Below are 25,499 nucleotides of genomic sequence, written 5' to 3'. Positions count from 1 at the left end.
GCCGAGCGAGCGCTGGCAGCCGAGCGGACGGTGGGTTGCAGCCGCGGCTTCAGCCTGAGCGCCGACCGACTGCACGACCACGAATGCGTGCAGGAGTTGCACAACTTCATCACTTCGTCGTAACGCACGCTCAACATGCTGTGCCAGCTGCCAAAATAGGCTCAACAGGGCGTGGACCGTCTGCGTCTCCGCATCACATTACTTAATGCTGGTGTTGATGTGTGTCTTCGGCCATGAACTGGTTGCAGCCGTAGGCACAAAATGGTATTAAACAGAAGCGTCTATATGACGCTTCCAATTGCATCCTGGTTTCTTTGTCGTGTTTAGAGGGGCTGTTTTGTAAGGTAAAATAGGATACGTTAGTAACAAGGTGGCAGATAAAGCTCTATGCGTCAATTGATGATTGCATAAACAGTTGAGGAGTTGTACAACTGTGCACGCCAACACGACGCTGGAGATTCAGGGCTCGTATTAAAAAAAATTATGCTAGAACTGTTTTGAAGAGCCCGCCAATCACACTGTTGCGTATATTACCGAAAATTGCAGACCAGTGGAAGACTAATTAGTAACAAAAAGCTTCGTCAATTCAACCCCAGAAGTATTAACATATGACGTTTAAAACTAGTATACATCGTGTAAGAAGTGTGAGCGAAGCTGTGAACCGAAATTAAGAACCAAGTGTCAACGAGAAATAGTTCGATGACAGGCGTATGAGCTTTTGCTTTTACCACAAGAAGCTAAGTCCGACGACAATAATACATATATATATATATATATATATATATATATATATATAAATATGCCAAAGGTGAGTTAACCCTAACATCCCGCTCTTAACAGTTCTTATGAAAAAAATTCTCTCTCATTACTGGACTGAGTTTGGAAAAGCAGGTCGATATCGCCACGTGAAATGTTATGCGTGTGTTTAAAATTGGGCGCATGTGCAGCTGCTGCCACTCTGGTTGAACCTTTACTAAGCACGAATTTTCGTTGGTTTTAAGGTGATGCTCGAGGTTTCCATGTCTAATTTCAAACATTGGATATAGGTCAATTATTTTGTTTCAAAATCCACGTAGATTTCATGGTGCAACTACGAAGATAGGGCGCTAGATGTTTGCACTGCGTCTTTTTGTGAAGACTGATGGTGGGTTCATATCCGTATTTATTTCGAGTTCCCATGGTTGGTTATATTCGAGCACGAATGGCTCCATTTCCGGTACATGTTTAAGAAGGCAAAGAAAAACAAAATCTTCACCATAAGACGCAATTTTCTGTTTTTGTATCGCAAATTTGTGTGCCCACATGCTGGTGTATGTTTGTTGTTACCGTAACTCAATTGGTACTCTTTAAGCGATGTAGAAACACATTATACGAGGATAAAGAAATAAGATTCAAAGGTGCCATCCAAGTCGGGTGCAGCTAGCCCAACTAACAATACCGAAACCATAAGAGAGTGGTTTGCTGGGTGTGTCGGTAACGCATCTTGACGTGGGCAGCCCGAAACAACAGAGACGAACTGAAAGAAAAGAGAAGAAAACACAGACACAGCACAAGGTCCATGTTTTCTTTCCTTTCGTCTCTGTTGTATCGCGCTGCCCACGCCCAGACTGAAGGCAAGTAAGAAAGAAAGCTAAGAAAGAGGATTGCGCAACACAGTTGCCGCGAAGAGATTCGGCCCAACACGTGATCGGGTTACGGTGGGCTTTACTGCCTTCCACTGCAATGTTCAACCTATGGTCTTACAAAAAAGAAAACGGGTGAGACAGCAGCGTGCGACTGCCCCACTGACACGTTTCAACGCGGACTTTTTGTGAAGTCCTGGAATTCTGAGTTGTACTTCAGGACTGCACAAACACCCTGGAGGAGACACCGGCCAGGCCGCAGGTGCGTAACCCTATGTAAACGAAGCACGGTATGCGCTGACAGTTGTGCAATATGACGTGCGGGGTCTTTCCACGGTTAGGGCGGCGAGGGGTCCGGGCAATGTGGCTGACATGTGCACGCATTGTCTCGACGGCGATGTGCGTCGTGATTGAATAAGCTTGAGCAATGACGATAGTGTCAGCCGTTGAAGCCCTGTGGGGTACTCCTAAGAGCTTGCGCGTGAATGCTCTGAATTGCACGCAAATTAGTTTTGCAGGTGTTGGATACAACTGGTAGGCTGTATCGGAGGAACCCAACAAACAGCACTCTGCATAGCTGTAACATGGAATGTGTGTAAACCCCCCAGTTCTTTCCTGCAAGGAACTTGAACAGAAATACCCAACAGGCGCTTTTTCACGTGGTGAACGTGAGGAGTCCAGGACATATTTCTGTCAATCACAACTCCCTAGAACCTGGGACCCCTGCTGAACGCCAGTCGCTTGTGCGTTGACTGATATGCCATATGCAGACATTGGCTTCCGGGTAAATGCCACCACTGCGCACTTTTCCCACGTCACCTCCAGTCTTTGTTTACGAAGATAGGGTGATGTCGATGAGGGCACCTTCTGAAGCCGATCGCGAAGCTAAAGCCGTGTCACGCCCGACGTCCGGATGCAGACGTCGTCGGCCTTGATAGAGAGTGGAAGGTTGCATGGCAAGTTCTCGATTAGTCCAATAAGGGCTAGTTTAAAGAGCGTTGGGCTTAGTACTCCGCCTTGAGGGACTCCGCGGCAACTGTAATACTGGGGTGTCGGGACATCCCCGGTGAGCACGTAGAATGATCGCATCTGCAGGTAGCTACGAACCCGGAGATATGTCTTGCCACCAAGTCCTGCTACTTCTGCCGCTTTAAGGATGCCTTCATGGTGCGGAGTTTGGTGGTAGTGACTACCAAAGGCGGAGTGTGGTGGCAGTGACTATCGCTACAGTGAGAATGAGTTTAAATTCAGTGTGTTTGCGGGGAATGTTCCATGGTTTTATTACTTCTGGTTAGCATATTTGTAAATTATTTTTGTTTGTGGAAGTATGTAAGGTAAAATCAGGTTGCAGATGAGCACGAAATTTTTTGTTTTATTTTCTGTGTTTTCAAGGGCGCCTATAACGAGAATATACAAGAGCCACATATTCTTGCGGACGCCTAGGGCCAGGAAATATTTGATCTGGAGTCAGGGAGGACCATGACGTCGCTTTGAGCGGCCTACTATCTACGAGTGACAGAAAATCAAGTATTGCTACCATACAGTACACTAAGACAGCCATGTATACAAGATAGGCCGCTGAGAAAACGCGGCGCCTGCTGTGGAGGCCGTTAACGAATTCGGCCGGCTATGCACTGCACTATTAGGCGGCGAAATGAACATTTGTTAGCTTGGTTATGCACTAGCACATTACCGAGGACATGACTAATAGTACAATGCAAATGGGTAAATGTTTGCGTAATTTAAACTTAGTAATTATAATCCCTCTTCAAAAATAGCAATTATAACTCAAGACGACTTCAAACTAATATGCCGTTGGTCTCATTCCTCAAAGATGTGCCATACAGTTTCTATAGTTTGGTTCAAGTTATGAAAAACGCTCGGAATAGTGTTGCGTATATTTCTGATGTGTGTCGTGTTGCGCATTTGTCAGTGACATAGACCAAGTCACAGGACCAATCGGACAGCAGGCGCTTATCGCATGCATGGTGGCTCAAGTTGTTATCATTGCTGCTGTAGTTGTTCCAATCTCTCCGCTTTTCCTTTTAAGAAAACCTCTCTCTCCTCTGGTAGTCTCCCACAGGGAGCTTCTGCTTGGCTAGCGACAAAGAGCTTTGGCTTTCTTAAAAGACACACGTCCTAAACACTTTAAGATTTGCTTCATTCGGAGTGTCGTTGCGCTCTGTTTATCTTGTTGTTTTGTAATCTGCTCGGTATTTTATTTTATTTTTTTATTTAACAACGGCTTTTGCTCTTCTATTTTCCCGATACCTCCTTTCTTGCTTAAATTTTTGCTTACCTTTCACCCAAATCATCTGGTGCAGCGTATGTGAAGCATTTTAGTATACTAACTTCAGCTTTGATTAAGATCATCTTGAATTTCTGTCTAGATGTTTCCATCCATTAAACAGTTCTCAAAATGATAACATTTGCATTTTCACGTTTTGTAACAAAAGGTATTCAAGAAGTGGCACTTGCGATGACAGCAACAGCCCTGGGCATCGCATGGGCAGAATCACTGGCCTGTGAAAGCAACTGTTCGAAAATCGCGATGCGAAGGCCCGTGACTGCACCGATTTCTTCCGCTCCGATCGTAACATGTGAAACAGCCTATAGACGTCTTGTTCGAGTGCGCGGTATCTACACCTTCAAAGTTTCGTTTCCATTTGATCTTGCTAATTGTCTATTCAGGAGTAATGTATGACGTCCCTGTGTTCCGGCTGGGCTCACCACGATCCGACATTTAGTTCTTCTGAACAGGGGGAGGACTGGTTTTTGGACGCCAAAAGAAAACCCAGTAGGACTAGTAGCGAATTCGACGTAATAAATGACTGAATATACTTTGGTGAGCATCACTTGTGGATAATAAATATATGAGAGTAAAGTACTTTGTTGAACGCGCTATACAACACCGGGTCCGCGCAGAAATGGAGACCCATGCACTCATCAGCCAAGACAAGACGTTTGAGTTGCCCGTGTAGTTCCCTCGTCATATCTAACGAGGAGTCGATTAGTCCCCATAGTGGGCAAGAGTTACGTCTTCTGATATTATAATCATCATCCTCCTATTTCACATCAGTGAACAGAAAGGGAGAGCGTGCACTCGCGTTCTGCACGAGCCTCAGACACGCGCTACGTCCTCCTCTTTCATCGAACGGCGGATTCGTTGAGGCCTGAGCAGCTCAAGGTGTTTCTTCAGATACCTGACTCTGGCCCCGCTGGCTGAAGAACAAGGACACAAATAGAAGGCTGCACCACGAGTACGCCCCATCACGCTGGACGTATAAGCAGTCTCGGCTACACTGCGCAATCGGCAGCTTGCGGTTTACAAGCTCCATCCACGCAAGAGGTAAGCCCGCGTTCTTCCCTTGAATCGCAACCTGTTTCGTGGAATAACATTGTTACTCAAGCCGAGAGCAGCATGTAGGATGTACGCTATAATTATTTCGAACCTTTGTATTGTTGTTGTATTTTTCCGCGTTCGTGTATTGAACCTTCTATCGGTTGGATTTGTGCCATCCACTATTATTGTTGCCATCCTCGTTTCAGCCACAGACGTTCTTGCTTAGTCATGGAAGATTCCTTGCTGCCTTTGACAAGCCCATTATGCTATACAGCACCCTGAATGTCTGGCCATATAAGATTATTATTAGTAGTCGTTGTAGCGACACCACCAGTTGGAGTAGTAAAGGTGGAGAAGGAATGTGCTGCTTCGAGTTAATCAGGTCACGTCGTATGCATCATTGACGCTGATACTAAAATACTCTTCGCAATCACAATCACGCAATACAGATGCCGAGTAAATTTTTTTAGATCTGTAGATCCAATTGTAGACTGCAATAATGCAGACTGACCCAAAATATGGAGGCCCGCCGAACGTGCACGCTACACCCTTAGCTGGGTAACCCATAGTATAGGTGCACAAATTCACATTTATAAGGTACATTTTAACTAATATATTATAAGGTACATTGTAACTAATACAAAATATAAGGTACATTGTAACCAATACATTATAAGGTACATTGCTACCCTTAAAAAGATGTAGCTTTAGAGGTTACGCTGTATTCTTATATTTCCTAAAGCAAATGTAACCTCTAAAGGACGTGTTAAATTTATAGGTTACTTCAGCAACTTATAGGGATATTTTTCTTTTTGATTGCATTCTATTTTTATAGCCAACCTAGAAAACTTCCAATGTTCCACTGCAAAGTATTTGCATCTCGAACTGGGCCGATATTGTCATGCCTGCCGGTTGACTGATATGTTTCACCTCTAATTGTTATGCTTATAAATCACCTCAGATGTTATGTTTAAATTGTGGGACTAAAGAAGAGACTTCCACTGTCAATGCATTTCATTAAAGCTTTGAAGAGAGCACATAACTAGCTCGAATTGGTATTGACGCAAATATTTTTCTTTCAGTCCCATAATTCAAACTTCTGCATGACAATCTGTGGTGAAAAGAAATCGGAGGAAACTGACAGGCAGCACAATGTTGGCCCCATTCGAGATGCAGAACGTTTTGAATCATGACGTGGTGATATATTTATAGGTTAGCTATAAAAATATAGCGCAATCACAATAAAGACGTCTGAATAAATTGCTGAAGTAACCCCTAAATTTAACATAGTCTTTGGGGTACAGTCCCTGCTTGACAGCCCTTATAACTCAGCTGTAGGTTTCAAAAATATAGTGCCTCTGAGTTAGTGTCCCTCCAAAATATGTGGAAGCCAAAAATGTCTCCAGTTCCTAGAATATTACTTGTGCACAAAAGCCACTATTTAATAAAAATCCATCTTCCAAAGGCACAAAATTACTTGAAGTACACACTCAATGAAGAAAAACACATGGGGAAGCAACATCTTCGTGAGTAATGTAGGTTGGATATAATACGTAATTAAGTTCAGCCGAGCAAAAGCATACTACAAAGCGCTGCTGGCAATAATATGGTGACAATGAGTTGTTTAAATGTACTTGAAGGCAATGTCAGTATTTCATTTCCTAACTATGCGCCTGAGCCTTTGTAATAAGCTGTTCCGTTTAATATTCTGTGAATGTTCTCGAGAAATAAGTTGGAGTACTCTCAAGTACAAAATTCTTTATTACAAGTATTTGGTTCAACAAGATATAATACAAAAAATACGATCCACGAGACCTCCCATATACAGTCATCGAACCACAACTGTGTGAAATGACAAACATATCACAATTTATGCTATTTGATAACTGCAATACTAGATTTCTGCACAAGCGCAGAGACATACAGGGTGTCCGGCCCCAGCTATCACGCAGAACGATTTTAAAAAAGAGGAACGGTGTTACGCGAAGCAAACCTAGTGGGTGTTGTTTCTGGTGCAGTGGAGTAGCCGCCAGTAATTTTTTTGTTACTGAGATTTATTTAGGTAATAAAATTATTTATCTAACTCCTGAAGTACTCTCCTAATTATCAAAGTAGCAATGAGAAAATTGTAGAGCACCATGAAAAACTACCGATAGCGCTTTCTGTTGCTCAATACGTGCTACATAAAAGTCTTTTTCCGAGCGTGAAAGAAGCCCGCGAATACACGCAAAGTGCCTCTAGCGGCCAGTCACGCGGTAATTCTGCGTGTATTCGGGGCCTTCTTTCACACTCGGAAAAACACATTTATGTAGCACGTATTGAGCAACAGAAAGTTGTATCGGTAGTTTTTCAGGGTATTCTACACATTTCTCATTGACACTTTGATAATTAGGACAGTACTTCTCGGGTTAGGTAATTAATTACAATTACCTAATTAGATCTCAATAAGGAAAAGAAATACTGGCGGCTACTCCACTGTACTGGAAACAATACGCACTAGGTTTGCTTCGCGTAACGGCGTTCCTTTTTTTTTTAACGTGCTGCGTTGATAGCTGGGACACCCTGTGTATCGATCTGCTAGCACTGAGCAATGAAGGGAAATAGAGTGCATTCGTTTTTGCAAAACAGAACCATCTACGTGGGTGAATAAATGCTTAACATATGTCTATAAGAATTTCTGAGGCCTCTAAATACACAAGTAAAACAAAATTAACCAGTTTTCACCACAAGTGAGGGGAACAAATGACTAGAGCAAGTAAATGCACTGCTTGTGACTAAAAGTAAACAATGTATGACGTGAAAAAAAAAATAGCTGCTTATGGGATAAGTCTCTGCCACCTTTCGAGCTAGCAGCATTGAAGTAAATCACATATGTTGTTTTATCGTTCACTTCACAGTTGCTGAAAAACATGGAAAGCAGCGAGAACAGAGCTTCTCCCTAAATGACATTTTTCTTGCTTAGGAGCGCAAAGAGACGCTTCAGACGGGCAGTCCTTTCACTAGCTTGTCTCCTGGTAGCACAACTTTATGCACGAGAGCCAGCATTCGGTAAAACGCAAATGGATATTCTATGTTCTTAAAATAATATGTCAAAAGGCAAAAAATAAGTGACCGTTGGAATCCAGATGTGGAGACAGTGATCACTTCGGCTTGCTGCCAGCAAAAATGTGTCGATTGCGGCGGTCTGGGAGGATTACCGTGAGCAGGGTTCTTATTCTGTCCGTGTCAAGTGATGCACCAGTCATACTTGAGGAGCTTAGGGCCTGGAAAGAATTTAATTATTTGCATAAATGGCAGCGCCCCTCCCTGGCCAGAATGTATACAAAGAAATAGACTGCAACACGGATTGTAGGCGGGCCACTTGGTACGTATCTGAGCGTGAAACAGCGCAAAACGGGACAGCCAGAAGAGAACCCGAGCCAGAAGTGCCCGAGTTCTCTTATGGTCCCGTTGTTTCGCACGGTTTAATGCTCAGATAAATAGACTTGGCATGATGTTGCTTCTAAGGCTGATTAAAGACGTTAAGGAACAAACCTGTAGTTCAAAAGCAGCGTCCTCATTTGTAATAGTTGCGCGGGGTGCCGGCGACACAACTAAATCTGCACTTTTTCTTGCCCGGTGCTTCCGGACCTTCCTTGCAAATAACAGCCTCCTCATGAACGCGCTCTACACAAGACAACATTCAGCAAGTACAAATGGCCGATCCCTCAAAGAATCGCAAAATATACAGAAGCAAATGTGCCGACAACTCGCGCGGCGAGTTGCCGTGCCGGTAACGTGGACGGGCCTTAAAGCTTCCTTTCGAGCGTGGCAGAAACACCGATGCGTTTCCGCGAGAATCGCTGCTTACCCCTTTGCTTACTTTTTTAACACGAAAGTGTTTTATGCCGGGGTCCACCAAGACTTCACTGACGTATTTCCGTCACGGAAATACGTCACAGAACATAATACAAAGAAAGAAACCAGAAGAAAAAGTTCCACAAACATGCAAAATTTGGAAATCGAACCCACGACCTCTCGGTCCGCGACGATAGATCGCCGAGCGTTTAACCCATTGCGCCACAAACGCATTTGCAGAGAGCTACACAGACGCGCCTTATATATCTAACACTCCTCCGTGTACCCGCGCTCTTTCTCGGGGTGGTGCCGCCGCCTACGAGCAGAAAAGAGAAGTACTGCATTATGACACTAACGCGCACCGACAGTGAACGCTTCGGTGGTCTCAGCACTACGACGCCTCGATGCCAGCATTCGAAGGGACGCTGGCATCAAGAAGCACTACCAACGCCACTTAGGTGGCGTTCACCGTACTCAGCACAGCGAAGCGTGGCCTCCGCAATTAGCTCTGAAAATGTTTCTGAAGTTGATCGCGGAGGCTGCAATTACGACGCGCTGTACGCGCTGATTTGACTCGGTGACGATTCAGTTACGTGCTTTGTCTTGCGCGTTGTATTAGTGTGTCAGTTACGTGCTTCGTCTTTCGCGTTGTGCTAGCGTGTGCAGCGTAGTGCAGCTTCCATATGCACGACGGTTGCTCATGGTCATCGACGTTGGTAGTCGTGATGGAGGAGACGTGCCACCAGGCGTCAGCGTGGGTGCATCAACGCCTAAGGGGCGCTTTAGCCACAAAACACCAATAGACATTATATATCAATGTGCAATAAACATTACACTACTTCTGTGAAGACACGTTTCACTTTCGTGTTCTATACCGATTCCTATATAAGAGGGATCAACCACATTTTTTCCACTTAATTCCCTCTCCTCTGATGAAAGAAAAGCTGCAGCCTAATTATATACTGAACACAGACAAACCAGCACAGTACAAGAACACTTACCAAGTTCGTCTGTTCTTTCATGCGGTCCGGGGCTGTGGTCACAATATTCGCGGCGAATGTTTGTCGAACTGAGGACACTGTAGCTCTCACAGTCGCAAAATGAATACTTGCAGCGGCCACACGCTATCTCAAACAAGTCCCGGTTCGTCACTGCCATTGCCACTGACAAAACTGGCGCGAAACCAGCAACAAAACACACATGCACAGCAAACGCCTCCTAAAAAAACTGCCTGGAGCGTGAGCCGCGAACTCGCTTCCCTACCGTCGCATTATTCTCTCTCCCTCCGGTACGGTGGCGGGCGCCTATATGGCGGTCGGTCCTTGTAACCGAGACATGCCGGCGCCCGCGCGCCGACATGGGCGCCGGCGTGTCTATAGGTTAAAGGTTACTTATGTGAGGTCTCGGTTAAAGGTTACTTCAAATTTTATAGGTTACAATATAGAGGTTACATGCTGGCAGCAGATCAAAGTAACTAATAAACAGATCCCGTCGCACTCAGTTTTGTCATTGTAACCCTTAACGTGAGCAATATAATGAAAACATCAAAAGGACAGACGATGTAACCGTTATTTTATTCGTTACTCGTGTTTATCAGTATACTTATAGGTTACCAAGATTAGAGTGTACTGGCGCTCGTCCCATCCATGTTTCAGCTTTGTCTATTTCTTCCAAAACTAATTTATCCATAAGATGAACCGAAAGCTTAACAGCTAACGTAACTGATGCGACGCATTTTTCACTTTTATCCTCCACTTCCGGCGTAGCGGTTGCGGTGGCGTATCTGGCTTTCTGAAGGCTACATGCCGCTAGATGTCGTAGCGCGTGAAGAGCAGAGTCTCTGTGCATGCGGGTGTCCTCCTGGAGAGCAGTCATGGGCGCGACATAGAACGCGCAGTTGGCGAGACCGGCAGCTGCGTAAATTGCGCTATCCTTAACGATGATGACCCTATACTACATCATCACAGACCGTGACAATGTCGCTATGCGCTGGATCACTCAAATAAACTTAATCCTCTTTTATCTGTAAGAGAATGGCTCAAGATTTCAGGTTAGCCCTCTGTATACCTATGCTGCAGAATGTCTTAGAATGACGGGCACTATGTATCTTTCTAAGTTTGTAAGTATTCATGTGACCGTGGTAATTGCAATGGTGTCTTGCTCTGAACACCGCGGGATAAATATCCGTTGTTTGACGCGGTGCGCGTAGGCCTTGAGGAGTATCCACAAGTACCTTGCAAAAGTATCGCAGGAACTGAAAACTTCGATCAATTTAGTAGGTCCTCACACATCTGGTAGATTGCAAATTTGTCATTCTCCATGGTCTTGCTTTATGCGCAGTGTATTCTCCGTGCTTAGTATTTTTACCGTATTCGTAGTTCGTTTTCAAGATTAGCCGACGCTAAAACAATGGCAGTTTAGTAAGAGATCCTGTAAACTATACTTTGTGGTCAGTTTACGAGCATGACGGCTAAAAGTCATAATATATAGTGGTCGGTGTAGAATCATGACTGATTTTAATGGCATGAAATGCTAGGATGATGATCATCATGATGCTCTTGAACGTAAAGCTCACGAAGAGTTTCCGATGAACAAGGCGAGTTGTGTAATTCATCACACCTGCGCAATGATTTCACTTAGCGCTGACTGGGGTGCCACCTGCGTGCAGACATGCCGGCAGATCCGGTCGTCTACTCGGCGGAGAACTTCGATCCCAGGCCTGACCAAGAGCTGGTGTGCACCGTGTCCCGAGGCGTGTTTCGGGACCCAGTCGAATGGCCCAGCCACCACGTGTTCTGTTCCATCTGTATCCCTGGCATGCCGCCAATTGGCACGTTGCGTCGCCGAGAGATGTCCGTGTCGCAGCTCACGCCCACGGTGCCCCTCGTGGCCAACATGATCGCCCGGCTCACCATGCGCTGCCCACGCGGAGATGAGTGCTGCTCTTCAAACGTGAGTCCCTATTAAACCATCTGCTCTTCACCAGTGAGACAAGCTAAAGTGATTTCTAACACAAGGGGCAATAAACCGTAGAAGTATTGAGAAGCGGGCAAGTATGAAGAGGGCGACGACGGAAAAACACAGGGCAAGCGCTCATCCTGCGTTATCTTCCATACTGGTCCTCATCCGCTTGCGAGCTGAACATGAACATTTATCGAAGTGCCCGGGTATCAACGTAATAAGTAACTTTACTTCTGCTGGGCACGATAATCACATGCTCCAAACAGTTCCACTGGTCCTTTCAAATGATCCTCAAATGTTGCGCTAGTGTTCTCCCCATCCCAAACCATCCTCTATTAGCCAGGTTTAGCTAGCCATTCGTGAGGTCAGATTTGGTGCTGAAGCACTGGTGTTCACGACCTGTGGTTGCTGCAGTTGGCATGTGCCCTCCAGCTGCTTCAGGCGGTGAAGGAGGCTTATTAAAAGGCAGGACTGATGAAGTGTACAGCGCTATTTCAATCACCGTCCACAACGTCGAACTTCTGCGACAAGCAACGCATTCTCATTGCCGCTGCTTGTGCATGCGTTCTCGTCGTCGTAATTACAAGGCGATCATTCGACATTTCATGTAGTGCTCCAGAAAAATTTCACAGCAGTAAAGAAAATGTGGGTGGATCTGCAGATGCATGGGTGCCCCTGTGATACAATTGACAATCGTATCTGCAGGACAGAAGCTATTTACAAGCCTCAATGACATACACATGACACGCCTGCTACAATACGAATTATTTCGTTAATGTAGGAAACAGAACGGAAACATGAGCAAAGCGAAACGACAGCGATAGTCAAGTGCTAAACAGGTAGTTATTGAGTGCACGCTGAATGATACAGAACAAAATCTCGCATCATTAATGCATATCATGTAAATTCACAATACACAGCGTATCAGATCATTCTATTACATCAGACTAGTAGTCGAAACAAGAAACAACGATTACTGAAAAATGGAGACCTGAAGGGATTAATAGTGGATGAGCACTTGGTCTCAGTTTGGAGCCAGCGTTTAATTCGACTAAAGGTTTCGTGAGGGCAACAACTACTTTTCTGTGTATAATTAATGAAAGGCGGCGACCAATGTCACAGTGCACCTACGGATGAAAAGCTTCGTGAATTAAGAGCCTGATTCGTTAGAAAAACAAAATATGCAGATCCAACACACATGCTGTACTCTATGCGTAGCGAGGCTTTATTGAAGCGGTTAACAAAGTTCTCTGCAAAATAAAGCGATGGGTATAATTGTGTTTATTTTTCATTCTATGGATCGCGTAACTTTATTCAATGTTTGTTATGCACAGCACCGGTCCGAACGTTAATATCTAAAAGTGTTTGTTTTACACCATTCGCAAGGTCTGCCTAAATAAAAAATATAAAAAATGCTGGTGAATGCAATGATATCAATGCTGGTCGAAGCAACGATGTCAGGAGGATGAATGAGATGTATGATGTTTGTCGAGGGAAAAAAAGGCTGGGAGATATATTCACAGAGTGGCAAAGATACGTGCTGTTAAGGAATATTTACCGCGTGTTTCACAGCGGCGCATACATCTGTCCAAATATGAAAGTTGGAGAAGTCGATCAGTACAATGCGCTTTTCCAGTAAGGTGTTGGTCGCCTTCAGAGATACATCGGAGCCCACACTGTATTGTAGCTGCAAGATTTGCCTTGATTTATTGTTTCATTACTTAGAAGCTCTATAACCATCATCACCATCATCAGCCATCAGACATTTATGTCCACTGCCAGAGGAAGGCTTCTTTCTTCCTGTGATCTCCAATTACCCCTGTCATGCGCTAGCTGATTCCAACTTCCATTCAGTAATCCTAATGGTCCACCGGTTATCCATCCTGCGCATTACATGGCCTGCCCAGCTCCATTTCTTCCGCTTAATGTCAACTCGAATATAGGCTATCCCCATTTGTTCTCTGATCCACACCGCTCTCTTCCTGTCTCTTAACCTTAGGCTTAACATTTTTCGTTCCGTCGCTCTTTGTGCGCTCCTTAACTTGTTCTCGAACTTTTTTGTTAACCTCCAAGTTTCTGCCCCACATATTAGCACCGGTAGAATACAATAATTGTACACTTTTCTTTTCAACGTCAGTGGTAAGCTCCCAGTCGAGATTTGGTAATGCCTGCCGTATGCACTCCAAAGCAATTTTATTCGTCTGTAAGTTTTTTTCTCTCGATAAGGGTCCCCTGTGAGTAATTGACCTAGATAAACGTACTCCTTTACAGACCTCAGAGGCTGACTGGCGATCTTGAATTTTTGTTCCCTTGCCAGGCTATTGAACATTATGTTTGTGTTCTGCATATTAATCTTCAACCACACTCTTACACTTTCTCGGTTAAGGTATTGAATTGTTTGTTATAATTCGTCCCCATTGTTGCTGAATAGGACAATGTTATCAGCATACTGAAGGTTGCTGAGATATTCGCCGTTGATACTCACTCCTAAGCCTTCCCAGTCTAAGCGCTTGAATACTTCTAAGCATGCAGTGAATAGCATTAGAGAGATTGTGTCTCCTTGCCTGACCCCTTTCTTGATAGGTAACTATTTAATTTTCTTGTGGCGAACCAAGGTTGCTGTGCAATCCTTCTACATATTTGCCAACATATTCACGTATGCATCCTGTACTCCTTGGTTGCGTAATGCCTCTATGACTGCTGCTATCTCTACTGAATCAAATGATTTTTCATAATCTATGAAAGCTGATATGATTGTACTCCGCACATTTCTCGATTACCTGATTGATTACATGGATATGATCCATCGTGGAATATCCCTGTTATCTTGGTTGGCTGAAGTGAAGTGTGGCCCTGATTCTATTTGAAATTATATTGGTGAATATTTTATACAATACTGAAATACAATACAGTACAATACAGTATACAATACAGTACAAGCCTACGCTCCAACATCCAGTCACGATGATGAAGAAATAGAACAGTTTTATGAAAATGTTCAATTAGCACTGAGAAAGGTGGGAACTCAGTATACTGTCACGTAGTAGTGACGCTGACGAAAGCAGTCGTAAAACTGTGTACAACGAAACTGGTTGTTTATTGGGCGAACCTGTGCCCACAAAAGCAAGGTACACTCAAAGCACAACGATAGCGGCGAACACAGTCGGCGATCGTCGAAAATCTGATCAGCGGCGAAACGCGTCGGCTTTTATACCTGAGTCATCGAAGGTTCTAGATTAATCCCTGATGCCCGCGTGTCTTCCAGAAAGTTCTAGACAATTCGCGTCAGTCATGCAATCAGATAACATAAGCGTCGGTGAAAACATGCAATGGAAAGAAGCATCGATAACGTTCTAGAAACTTCCGATACAGGCGCGTCCTGCGCCGAGCGATAACGTTTAACATTTGTTAGCCGGTGGAAAGCGGCCACCGGTGAAAGATAAACATCTATACGTGTCAATACCCTCCCCTTAAAAAGCATCGTCCCGATGCTACAAACAAATGTGAAAGCGAAAACAAAACCACGCGTAATAAAGAAAAAAAATAAAGTAACAAAGTACCTAAGTTCGTCAGCGGGCGTAGAAAGGCTTAAGACGCACCACATGGACGACTTCGGGTCGTGCGCGGCGCCGCTGTGATTGCGAAATGCCGTCTGGCACGACCTCATAGTCCAGTGCGCCAATACGTCGGATGATCTTATATGGTCCGAAATAGCGACGTAAGAGTTTTTCGCTAAGTCCTCGTCGGCGTATCGGAGTCCAGACCCAAACACGGTCTCCGGGCTGGTACTCGACGTAGCGTCGTCGAAGATTGTAGTGTCGGCTGTCGGTCCTCTGCTGGTTCTTGATGCGCAGGCGGGCGAGCTGTCGACCTTCTTCGGCCCGCTGCAAATAGGTGGCAACGTCTAGGTTTTCCTCATCGGTGACGTCCGGTAGCATGGCGTCAAGCGTCGTTGCCGGGTTCCTTCCGTAGACCAGGTTGAACGGCGCCATGTGCGTCGTTTCTTGCACGGCCGTGTTGTATGCGAAGGTCACGTACGGAAGGATGGCATCCCACGTCTTGTGTTCGACGTCGACGTACATTGCCAGCATGTCGGCGATGGTCTTATTTAGGCGCTCGGTGAGGCCATTCGTCTGCGGGTGGTAGGCGGTGGTCCGGCGATGGCTTGTCTGGCTGTATCGCAGGATGGCTTGAGTTAGTTCTGCCGTAAAGGCCGTGCCTCTGTCGGTGATGAGGACTTCTGGAGCACCGTGACGCAGGAGAATGTTCTCAACAAAGAATCGCGCTACCCCGGCGGCACTGCCTTTGGGCAAGGCTTTTGTTTCGGCGTAGCGGGTGAGGTAGTCCGTAGCTACGACGATCCATTTATTCCCGGACGTCGACGTCGGAAAAGGCCCAAGTAAGTCCATCCCGATCTGCTGGAATGGTCGGCGAGGTGGTTCGATCGGCTGTAGAAGTCCGGCTGGCCTTGTCAGCGGTGTTTTGCGTCGCTGACAGTCTCGGCATGTCCTTACGTAATGGGCGACGTCGGCAGAGAGGCGAGGCCAGTAGTATTTTTCTTGTATCCTCGCGAGCGTGCGGGAAAAACCGAGATGTCCAGCCGTTGGGTCGTCATGAAGAGCTTGCAGAACCTCTGGACGCAACGCTGAGGGTACCACGAGGAGGTAGTTGGCTCGGAGAGGCGAAAAGTTCTTTTTTAGGAGAATGTCGTTTTGCAAGAAAAACGACGCCAATCCTCGCCTGAACACCTTCGGCACAGTGACGGTCTTGCCTTCTAGGTAGTCTACAAGGCTCCTTAGTTCCGGGTCGGCTCGCTGTTGTTCAGCGAATTCGTCGGCACTGATGGGTCCCAAGAAAGTGTCGTCATCCTGGTCGTCCTGTGGCGGCGGTTCGACGGGGGCGCGAGACAAGCAGTCGGCGTCAGAGTGCTTTCGGCCGGACTTGTAGACGACGGTGATGTCGAATGCTTGAAGTCTCAGACTCCATCGTGCGAGGCGACCTGAAGGATCCTTCAAGTTAGCTAGCCAACACAAGGCGTGGTGGTCGCTTACAACTTTGAAGGGCCTGCCATAGAGGTAGGGGCGAAACTTTGATGTAGCCCAGATGATGGCGAGGCACTCCTTTTCTGTTGTGGAATAATTTGATTCCGCCTTCGATAGCGACCGGCTAGCGTAACTTACAACCCTTTCTAGTCCGTCAGTCCGCTGCACAAGCACGGCGCCGAGTCCTACGCTGCTTGCGTCGGTGTGGACTTCGGTATCGGCGTTTTCGTCGAAATGCGCAAGAATGGGCGGCGATTGCAGGCGTCGCTTCAGTTCTTCAAATGCTTCGATTTGCGGCGTCTCCCACTTGAACTCGACGTCGGCCTTCGTGAGGTATGTCAGTGGCTCGGCGATCCGTGAAAAATCCTTGACGAAGCGCCTGTAATAGGCGCACAGGCCAAGAAATCTACGCACTGCCTTCTTGTCGGCGGGCGGAGGAAAGTCAGTGATGGCCGTCGTTTTCTGTGGGTCAGGGCACACTCCAGTCATGGAGTGACTTCAATGCAAAAGTGGGGGAAAAGCAGGCTGGTGAGCAATCAATTGGCCATTACGGCATCGATCCTAGGATCACTAGAGGAGAGATGTTGGTAGAATATGCGGAAAGGAATAGGCTCCGAATAATGAATACCTTCTTCGGGAAGCGCAGCAACACGAAGTGGACCTGCAAAAGCCCTAATGGAGAAACAAGGAATAAAATAGATTTCATACTCTCTGCCGATCCCAGCATAGTGTAGGATGTAGAAATGTTAGGTAGGGTTAAGTGCAGTGACCATAGGTTAGTGAGGTCTAGGATTTCTCTGTTTGAAGAGAGAAAGAATAAAATTAGTCAAGAAGAAACAGGCCAACCTAGACGCAGTAGACGAAAAGCAGACCCATTCAGGCAGGTTCTCGCAAAGAAATATGCAACTTTAGAACAGGAAGATGAAGACAACGTAGAGGTAATGAATGAAACCGTAACTAGGCTGATCTCAGAAGCAGCAATTGAAGTGGGAGGTAAGGCACCAAGGCAACCAGTAGGTAAGCTCTTCCAAGTTACAATGAAACTAATAAACAAACAGCAAAACATGAAAGTGTCAAACTCGAGAGATCAGAGAGAATTTGTTGAACTGACGAATCTGATTAACAAGAAGAAATAAGGGATATCCGAAATTATAACGTGGGAAAGCTTGAGGAAGCAGTAAAACATGGACGCAGCATGAAATCAGTAGAAAACTTGGCATAGGACAAGGCAAAATGTATGCAGTGAAAGATAAGCAGGGTAATATCCTCCGCAATTTCGATGAAATAGTAAAAGCAGCGGAAGAATTCTATACTGACCTGTACAGTTCCCAGAGCAGTCAAGCTACTTTCGTTCGTAGTAGTGATGAAGAGGATACAGATGCTTCTTCTATAACTAGCGATGAAGTTAGAAGGGCCTTGAAAGACATTACCAGGGTAAAAGCTGCTGGATAAGATGGAATAAAAGTTGATTTAATCAGAAGATGGAGGAGATATAATGCTTGAAAAGCTTGCGGCCCCTTATATGGAAGAACGCCAACATTATTCTCATCCATAAGACGGGAGACTAAGAATTGAATATTTATAGACCCATTTGCTATACCATCACTGACACTATATTCTGGCTCGATTTTACGTTATATGTGCACATTTGCTCTTTCCTAGTAATCGAAACGGTGTGGCAGGACTGTAAGCCTAGGAAGAATGAAAAGAAAGCTTCGCTCTTAGAGAATCACCTGTTGGACGCCTTACAAGTGGATTTTTAAAAGGGGCGGAAATTACCTGCTTGAGATATCGCACTTTAATATTATCGCATAAATAAGTTTCATGGTCCAAGTGCAATTACGGAGATGGAGATGAGTTCTAGTTAGGCCACTATAGTTACCTTAAATCCTAAGACAAATACGACATAAAGTATATCCCTGCCCAAAATCTGCTAAAGCATCGACTGGTGTTCTAGATAACTCTGCTTCGAACTGTTACAAGAAGGTGCTTGGGAGGCTGCCCACTGGAATGCCAAGCACTTCTTAAAATATCCTACTGACGGATATCTTGCAATTGGTACCAGAAATAGCCGAACTCCGGTGTGCGCACCATACATATTTAAAAGTTATGTTATCTTATAACTAACGGTATGTATGTATGTATGTATGTATGTATGTATGTATGTATGTATGTATGTATGTATGTATGTATGTATGTATGTATGTATGTATGTATGCAAAATAAATTATGGGGTTTTACGTGCCAACACCACCATATGATTATCAGGCACACCATAGTGGAGGACTACGGAACAACTTGGGCTACCTGCGGGTCTTTAATGTGCACCTAAATCTAGGTACACGGGTGTTTTCGGCATTTCGCCCCCACCTATATATATATATATATATATATATATATAGGGTGTCCCAACTATCATGCACCAAGATTTAAAATGTACAAATGCCACATAGCTGGACATAAACAAGGTAATGTTGTTTGCCGTTGCTTGTGGATACGCAGATTATTTATTCCATTCCACCTGATTACGTCATTCGTCTGAATTACTTAATCCACTTCTCAAATCATGCAAATGAATGAAAAGTGTCAAGGAGGAAATTGTAGAGCAACATGAAAAACTCCCGATACAGCTTTGCGTTGCTAATGACGCGTCACATAAACGTATTTTTCCGAGCATGAGAGGAGCCCGCGACTACACACGAAGTGCCTCGAGCGGCCAGTTGCGCGGCAATTTTGCGTGTATTCGCAGGATTTTTTCACGCTCGGGAAAACATTTTCATGCGATCTGAGGCCTTGTAACGCATGTTGTACAAAAAACAAGGCGTCAGAAACGACGCCTACCAAGCTAGCCTATAGTTACGTGCAGCGCAGTAATATTAGGTATTTAGCGTAGAAATCCCGAAGCCAAGATATGCTCGTTTAAACTTCGCGCACCTAACACCGGAACCGGAAGCTTGGCTTTACTCAACAAAACATAAGTGCCATTCCCGAAGGTTGTACGATATAAACATCAAACCGTAAGGTAAACTAATGCGCCCAAAAAAAGCTTGTTTTTCTACGAGGTGAAGCGCTGTTGGATTCCCTTTTTACATAGAATAAAATAGTCTAGGAATAAAAGACGTTGTTGTCTGTGTCTGTGTGTGCTTGCGGGTGCAGCAACAATCGCACGAATCCAAAGAAAGCACAGGGTAAATTTAATTTCCTTTTAAATGGTGTAATAATCATAAAATCATGATCAATCAATAAATAAATAATTTATTCAGCGTGCTCAGGGACAACGTTGATGTCTGAGTGCTGGTGCACAGAGAAAGAGAAACAAGAATGGTCGATATGTAAAACAACTACAACCAGCAGTCAGGGCATTAAAAATTTTAAAAAGACAATTCAAAACGTGATGAGCATCTACATATTCAGTAACAATACAGCAATAACACGCGATTAAAAGACGGAGAACATGCATGGAGGGAGAGAGAAACTATGTCAAGACAGTAGAGGAGTGCAGCTATCAAAAAGGCTCAAGAAACTGTGCAGGTCGGAACAGAAAGGAGACAACACGTTTCGAAATATAGCAACATGAAGAAAATGACAGGTACAGTATAGGCGTTCCGTTCTCTGGAGAGGAACGTGTTTTCTGGAAGACGCAGAAACGTGGAAGGGTCTGTGTTCCCTGATAGTCTTGTACGGAACCTGCAGTGAAACGGAAGCTGGTGCATCCGAATATGTATGAATTCCATGAATGACTTTGTATAAAAAGACTACGTCGGTACGACTACGCCTGTAGGTAAATGATGGAAGTGAAGGATAATTATTAAAGCTTGAAACGTTGTTGGTGTGCTAGGTAAGAAAACGATATATATATATGCTCCTGAACGTTTTCTGTACACGCTCAATTAGTATGTCATTTGAATCGCTTGTACCATTCCATACCACTGAGGCGTATTAGAGTAACGGGAGGCATATGGGCATAAACAGTTTGAGGAAGGGAAGTGGCGTACGGAATTCTCTTATAAGTCTGCAAACGGAACCGAGCGTTGCTACGCGCTTATGGTGGGCGGAGAAGCTCAACGTACAGTGAAAAAGCACACACAGATCGTTCATTTTAACGACCCTCGTCTACACTGCATGATTATTAGAATAGGTTAAAACAATAATAGGGGTTTTACTATAATAAGACACAATGCTCGTTTTCGATTAATTTAGAGTGAGCCCGTTTACCTGCCACAATTCAAAGAATGAGTATGGGTGAGACTGCAGAGCCGCCCTCAGTACTCCATAGATCCTTACATAATTTGATATCGTCAGCACAACTAAGAAATGAAGATTTCTGGATTGCTGGCGAAACGTCGTTGATGAGAATTAGGAAGAAATGCCACCTTACATGGAATCTTGAGGCACAGCTCTAGATACCGTATAGACGTAAGAATATTGATCATAGACGCTCGCGAAGCAGGACCTATCGAGGAGATGGCTGCGTAGTAGGGCTACGATTATTATTACTTGATTAACTCAATCAGGCTAGGTGACTCTGTCGTTGCCCCGTTTCGAAGGGGATGTCAAGAAATCATCATCAGCATAATAGAGCTCAGTTTGCTCACCTAGACAAATGCATGAGAAAGTGGACCATGGGACAGAGGCCGGTGCGACCTAATAAGTGATTGTTTCGGTTTCGCATCCTACCATGGGCAAGTTGTCTTCTCTAATTTTTTTTCTTTAAAACGAAACGGCCAAACAAACATATAGTATTGCGTAAATATATACTGCAGAAATATAGTACTGCATGATGAAAAGACCATCGACACAGGTCACAGGTGTTATGTGTCTATGTGTCTTCCATCAATTGTTGTGTCACTGCGAAGTGTTAAGTCATGATGCAAACCTAAGTTAGCCCGGGAGAACGCCGTCCTGCAATTTATTCCACTTCTCTTTTTCATTCATATACGAAGAATTAAAATTGCGTTAAACAGGGCGTGCATCAGCAGAATAGTAGTTCAGGGCTCTCACGCAAACTAAACATTTGAGTGTAGATTTGAAGCGTATGTAACAAAGAAATCGATTCTTTCATCTCTTCTCTCCTATTCTCTCAATTCGTTGCGTTTCGTATATTTCTCGTGGTTACTTCATGTAATGACATGGTGTGGCCTTTCTTTTATTTATTCTTGAATATGCAAACGAATGCCTGAATACGAATACGATGCGAATACGAATACGATTTGGGTGGATGTCTCATTTTCCTTTTAATCACTTCTCTGCACCTAGCGGGTTTCCGCGGAACTATTACGTCAGACACTTGCCTTAAATTTGCTTCGAGTTGCTGAAAAATTCGACTTCGCCCTGCCATCTGCTAGTCGCCTGGTTAGCTGACATACTAGAGCGGCTGCCCTGGAACCCGGAAAGGCGATGGTCGAGGGCTCGAGACCCGGACCAGGACGAATTTTTCTTCAACTTCGAGGCTTTTCTTTCGAGGAACCCGAGTGGGTTTCCTTTGTAGCAATTGCTATGTTTGGGTGGATGTCTCATTTTCAATTTAGAGGCTGGTTGTCGTGGAGTGGCCTGGCAGAAATTCATGCTAATTTGGGAAAACATTATTTTTTACACTAAGCAACAATACAGTGTGAATAGATAATTCCAGACGCTTGGACATTTTAGAGAGAAAAAAAAAGTGGCCGATGGTTTGCGTCTGGATTTAAAGACAGGAAAAATTTGAGCAGTTTTACAAACATGGAGAAAAGTGTAATATTTCAGGAAGTTATTAAAGGTTGTGTAAGCACAAGTACAAAGATACCACTGTTGCCATTGACAACGGCCGCTGGGATGCCATCTTAGCCACAGGACAAAGATGGCCTCAGACACCTAAGGCAATCCCCGATGAGGTTCTTGCCAAAGAATACAGAGCTGTAAAATCCACTATGGGACCGTGGCTCGCGCACAGCGCTCACAGGTGACAGTTTATATGTAGAGGAGAAATAAACGGCAACAAATTCGGGGACTGCTTCCATTTCTCCACCACAGAGGTCTATCGATGAGACGTATACGATCTCCACGTTTCCTGGAGCGCGTACGAAAGTGCCTCTAAAAGTCCCAGATATTAATATTAATGCGATAGAACGCATGCCCGAACCTATACGTGAAGAGAAGCTTTCGTGAAGCTCGCGTATGACAAAAGTAGGTGCGATGACTGCAACTCTGTTTGTTGTCATATGCTATGCAACGTGTAATCACACAGGTCACCACTTTAATGTCATGCAATGTATAATTTATAGACTTCGCCGCTCACTATCTACGCCTAAATGCAAGTTCCCGCGATGCACATCGATGATACGTCGACGCAGTGACGTCATGAAAATGAATGCGATTATCGGTGTTTGTCGTGGGAAGATTTGCGAGGGCAGTTTGCAGGAGAGAAGTCACTATGCGATAGACAGTGATGAGGTTATGCATTGGCCTGTTTCATTAACTGTATCATGCCTGCGTCAGATGCTTAAAGGAAACTGGAGCGCGTTCACGTGCTCTGTCACGTGTTACGCTTCGTGACCCACATGCCAGTCGTCCCAGAAGTACTTGGCGTTTCCGCGAGAGAAGGACCCGTTCGATTGTCGCGTAGTGCTGGGATCATCAGACTTTCTTGCTGGGAAAGTTAAGTTTCATCCCACCATCGGACACGCAATTCAGTTTAGATATTTTTCTGCGTATGCCGTCTTCGGCAAGAACGCGGCAACTTCAAAGAACGCTTTGAGTTCAATGTTATATTGTGGAAAACTGGTACCCGCAAATGTGCTGCGACACATAAGGTTATATTGAGACCGACAGATATTACGTAATACACACCATCGTATACGTATTAAGGAATTCGTTTGCATATTCAAGAATAAATGAAAGGCCACACCGTGTCATTACATGAATAACCATGAGAAACATGTGAAGTGCAATGAATTGAGAGGATTTTAGAGAATAGATGAGAGAATATTCTCTACTGAAAGGCGAGAATAGATTTCTTCGCTACATATGCTTCAAATCTACACTCAGCTGTTTAGTTTGCGTGACAGCCCTTAAGTACTATTCTACCGATGCACGCCCCTTTTAATGCAATACTAATTCTTCGTATATGAATAAAAAGAACAGTGGAATAAATTGCAGGACGGCGTTCTGCTGGGCTAATTTGGGTTTTTATCATGACATAATACTTCGCAGTGACACAACAATTGATACAAGACACATCGACACATAATACCTGTGACGTGTGTCGATGGTCTTTTCATCATGCACAACTATATTTATGCAGTACTTTTTCACGCAGTACTATATTTTTTGCTATTTCTTTGTAAAGAAAAGAAAAATTAAAGAGAAGACAACTTGCCAATGGTAGGATGCGAAACAGAAACATTCACTTATTAAGTCACACTGGCCTGTGTCCCATCGTACACTTTCTCATTTCTCTTTTCTTTTCATTTGTCTAGGTGAGGAAACTGAGCTCTATTACGATGATGATGATTTCTTGGCATCCCCTTCGAAACTGGGCAATGACAGAGTCGCCTAGCCTGCTTGAGCTAATGAAGTAATCTAGAGATATTTATCAGTGTAGCATTTTGTCTGTTTCCTCAATCTTTCCCCTCTCCTGTAAAACATGTATATCTACCTTTTATATTTACCCATGCCTGCGACGGATCCATAAAATTTCTTGCCTGCTTTTTTTTCCCACCAATATTCTAAACGACTCTTGCTTATGTCGATTAGCATTAGCAACGCCCCTCCAGGTCATGGGGGTGCATGTTGAACGTCCTTTACCGAAGACGCTAGAATATTTGACAGGAATTCCCGGCTGCCATTCCTTACTACTTAGGTTTTCCTGACGACGCCAAATGCATCTCCTTTCGCCCAGCGATTCGGTTTGTTTCATGAAAATGTGCCATGGGTGCATTAAATAAGTATTCCGTTAGTCTGTAATTGGGAGGACTCACTGGAATTGGCTCACATTTATTTCGCTTTCGTACTTTATTAAATCAACATTTTCCCCTCTCAAAATTATTTCTTAGTGCCTATGCGCGGCTCTGTCATAAAATATGCAAACGACACAATTTCTGAGGCTCCATCGTGACTCAAATGATCAAGTGCAATCGTCCCTTTAGTAACATACGCTGTCGACTTTTCAGGTGCACATGTTTTGTCTGAAGCGCCACCTGGATTCTTCCGAGTCCCGCAACGCGCTGTGCCCGGACCGCGGAGCCCAGAAGCGTCTCTTGGAGCTGAGCTGGCCGCCGAGCGAGCGCTGCCCCAAGCGGACGGTGCGTTGCAGCCGCGGCTTCAGCCTGGGCGCCGACCAACTGCGCGACCACGACTGCGTGCAGGAATTGCACTGTTTCATCACATCGTGGTAGCGCACAATCAACCAATTAACATGCTGCGCCAACAGCTAAAATAGGCTCAACAGGACGTGGACTGTCTTCGTCACCCGGTCACATTACTTAATGCTGCTATTGATGCGTGTCTTTGGCCACGAACCAGTTGCAACCGTAGGCACAACATGTAATAAACAAGAGCGTCTCTTTAACGCTTCCAATTGCATCCTTGTTTCTTTGTCGTGTTTAGAGGGGCGGTTTGGTAAAATGGGACACGTTAGTGACAAGGTGGAATATAAAGCAGAATGCGTCAACTTGAGAAATCCTTGAGGGGTTGTGCAATTGGGCATGCCAGCATGTC

The 25,499-nt window shown here is 44.7% G+C and overlaps 1 protein-coding gene across 1 annotated transcript; it reads left to right on the top strand.

The window, feature by feature from the left end:
• The first annotated feature begins 11,408 nt into the window (after positions 1 to 11,408).
• LOC125942592 (RING finger protein 151-like) lies at positions 11,409 to 25,253 on the top strand. Its single transcript, XM_049660780.1, has 2 exons — positions 11,409 to 11,754; positions 24,953 to 25,253. Exons 1-2 carry the CDS (start codon positions 11,473 to 11,475, stop codon positions 25,175 to 25,177), a joined length of 507 nt encoding a protein of 168 aa, XP_049516737.1. The 5' UTR covers positions 11,409 to 11,472; the 3' UTR covers positions 25,178 to 25,253.
• Positions 25,254 to 25,499: the final 246 nt, after the last annotated feature.

Source organism: Dermacentor silvarum, chromosome 1, assembly GCF_013339745.2.
Source record: "Dermacentor silvarum isolate Dsil-2018 chromosome 1, BIME_Dsil_1.4, whole genome shotgun sequence".
In the NCBI taxonomy this organism is placed as follows: domain Eukaryota; kingdom Metazoa; phylum Arthropoda; class Arachnida; order Ixodida; family Ixodidae; genus Dermacentor; species Dermacentor silvarum.
Note: the sequence above shows the minus strand (reverse complement) of the source record. Positions and strands in the feature narration are given on the sequence as shown.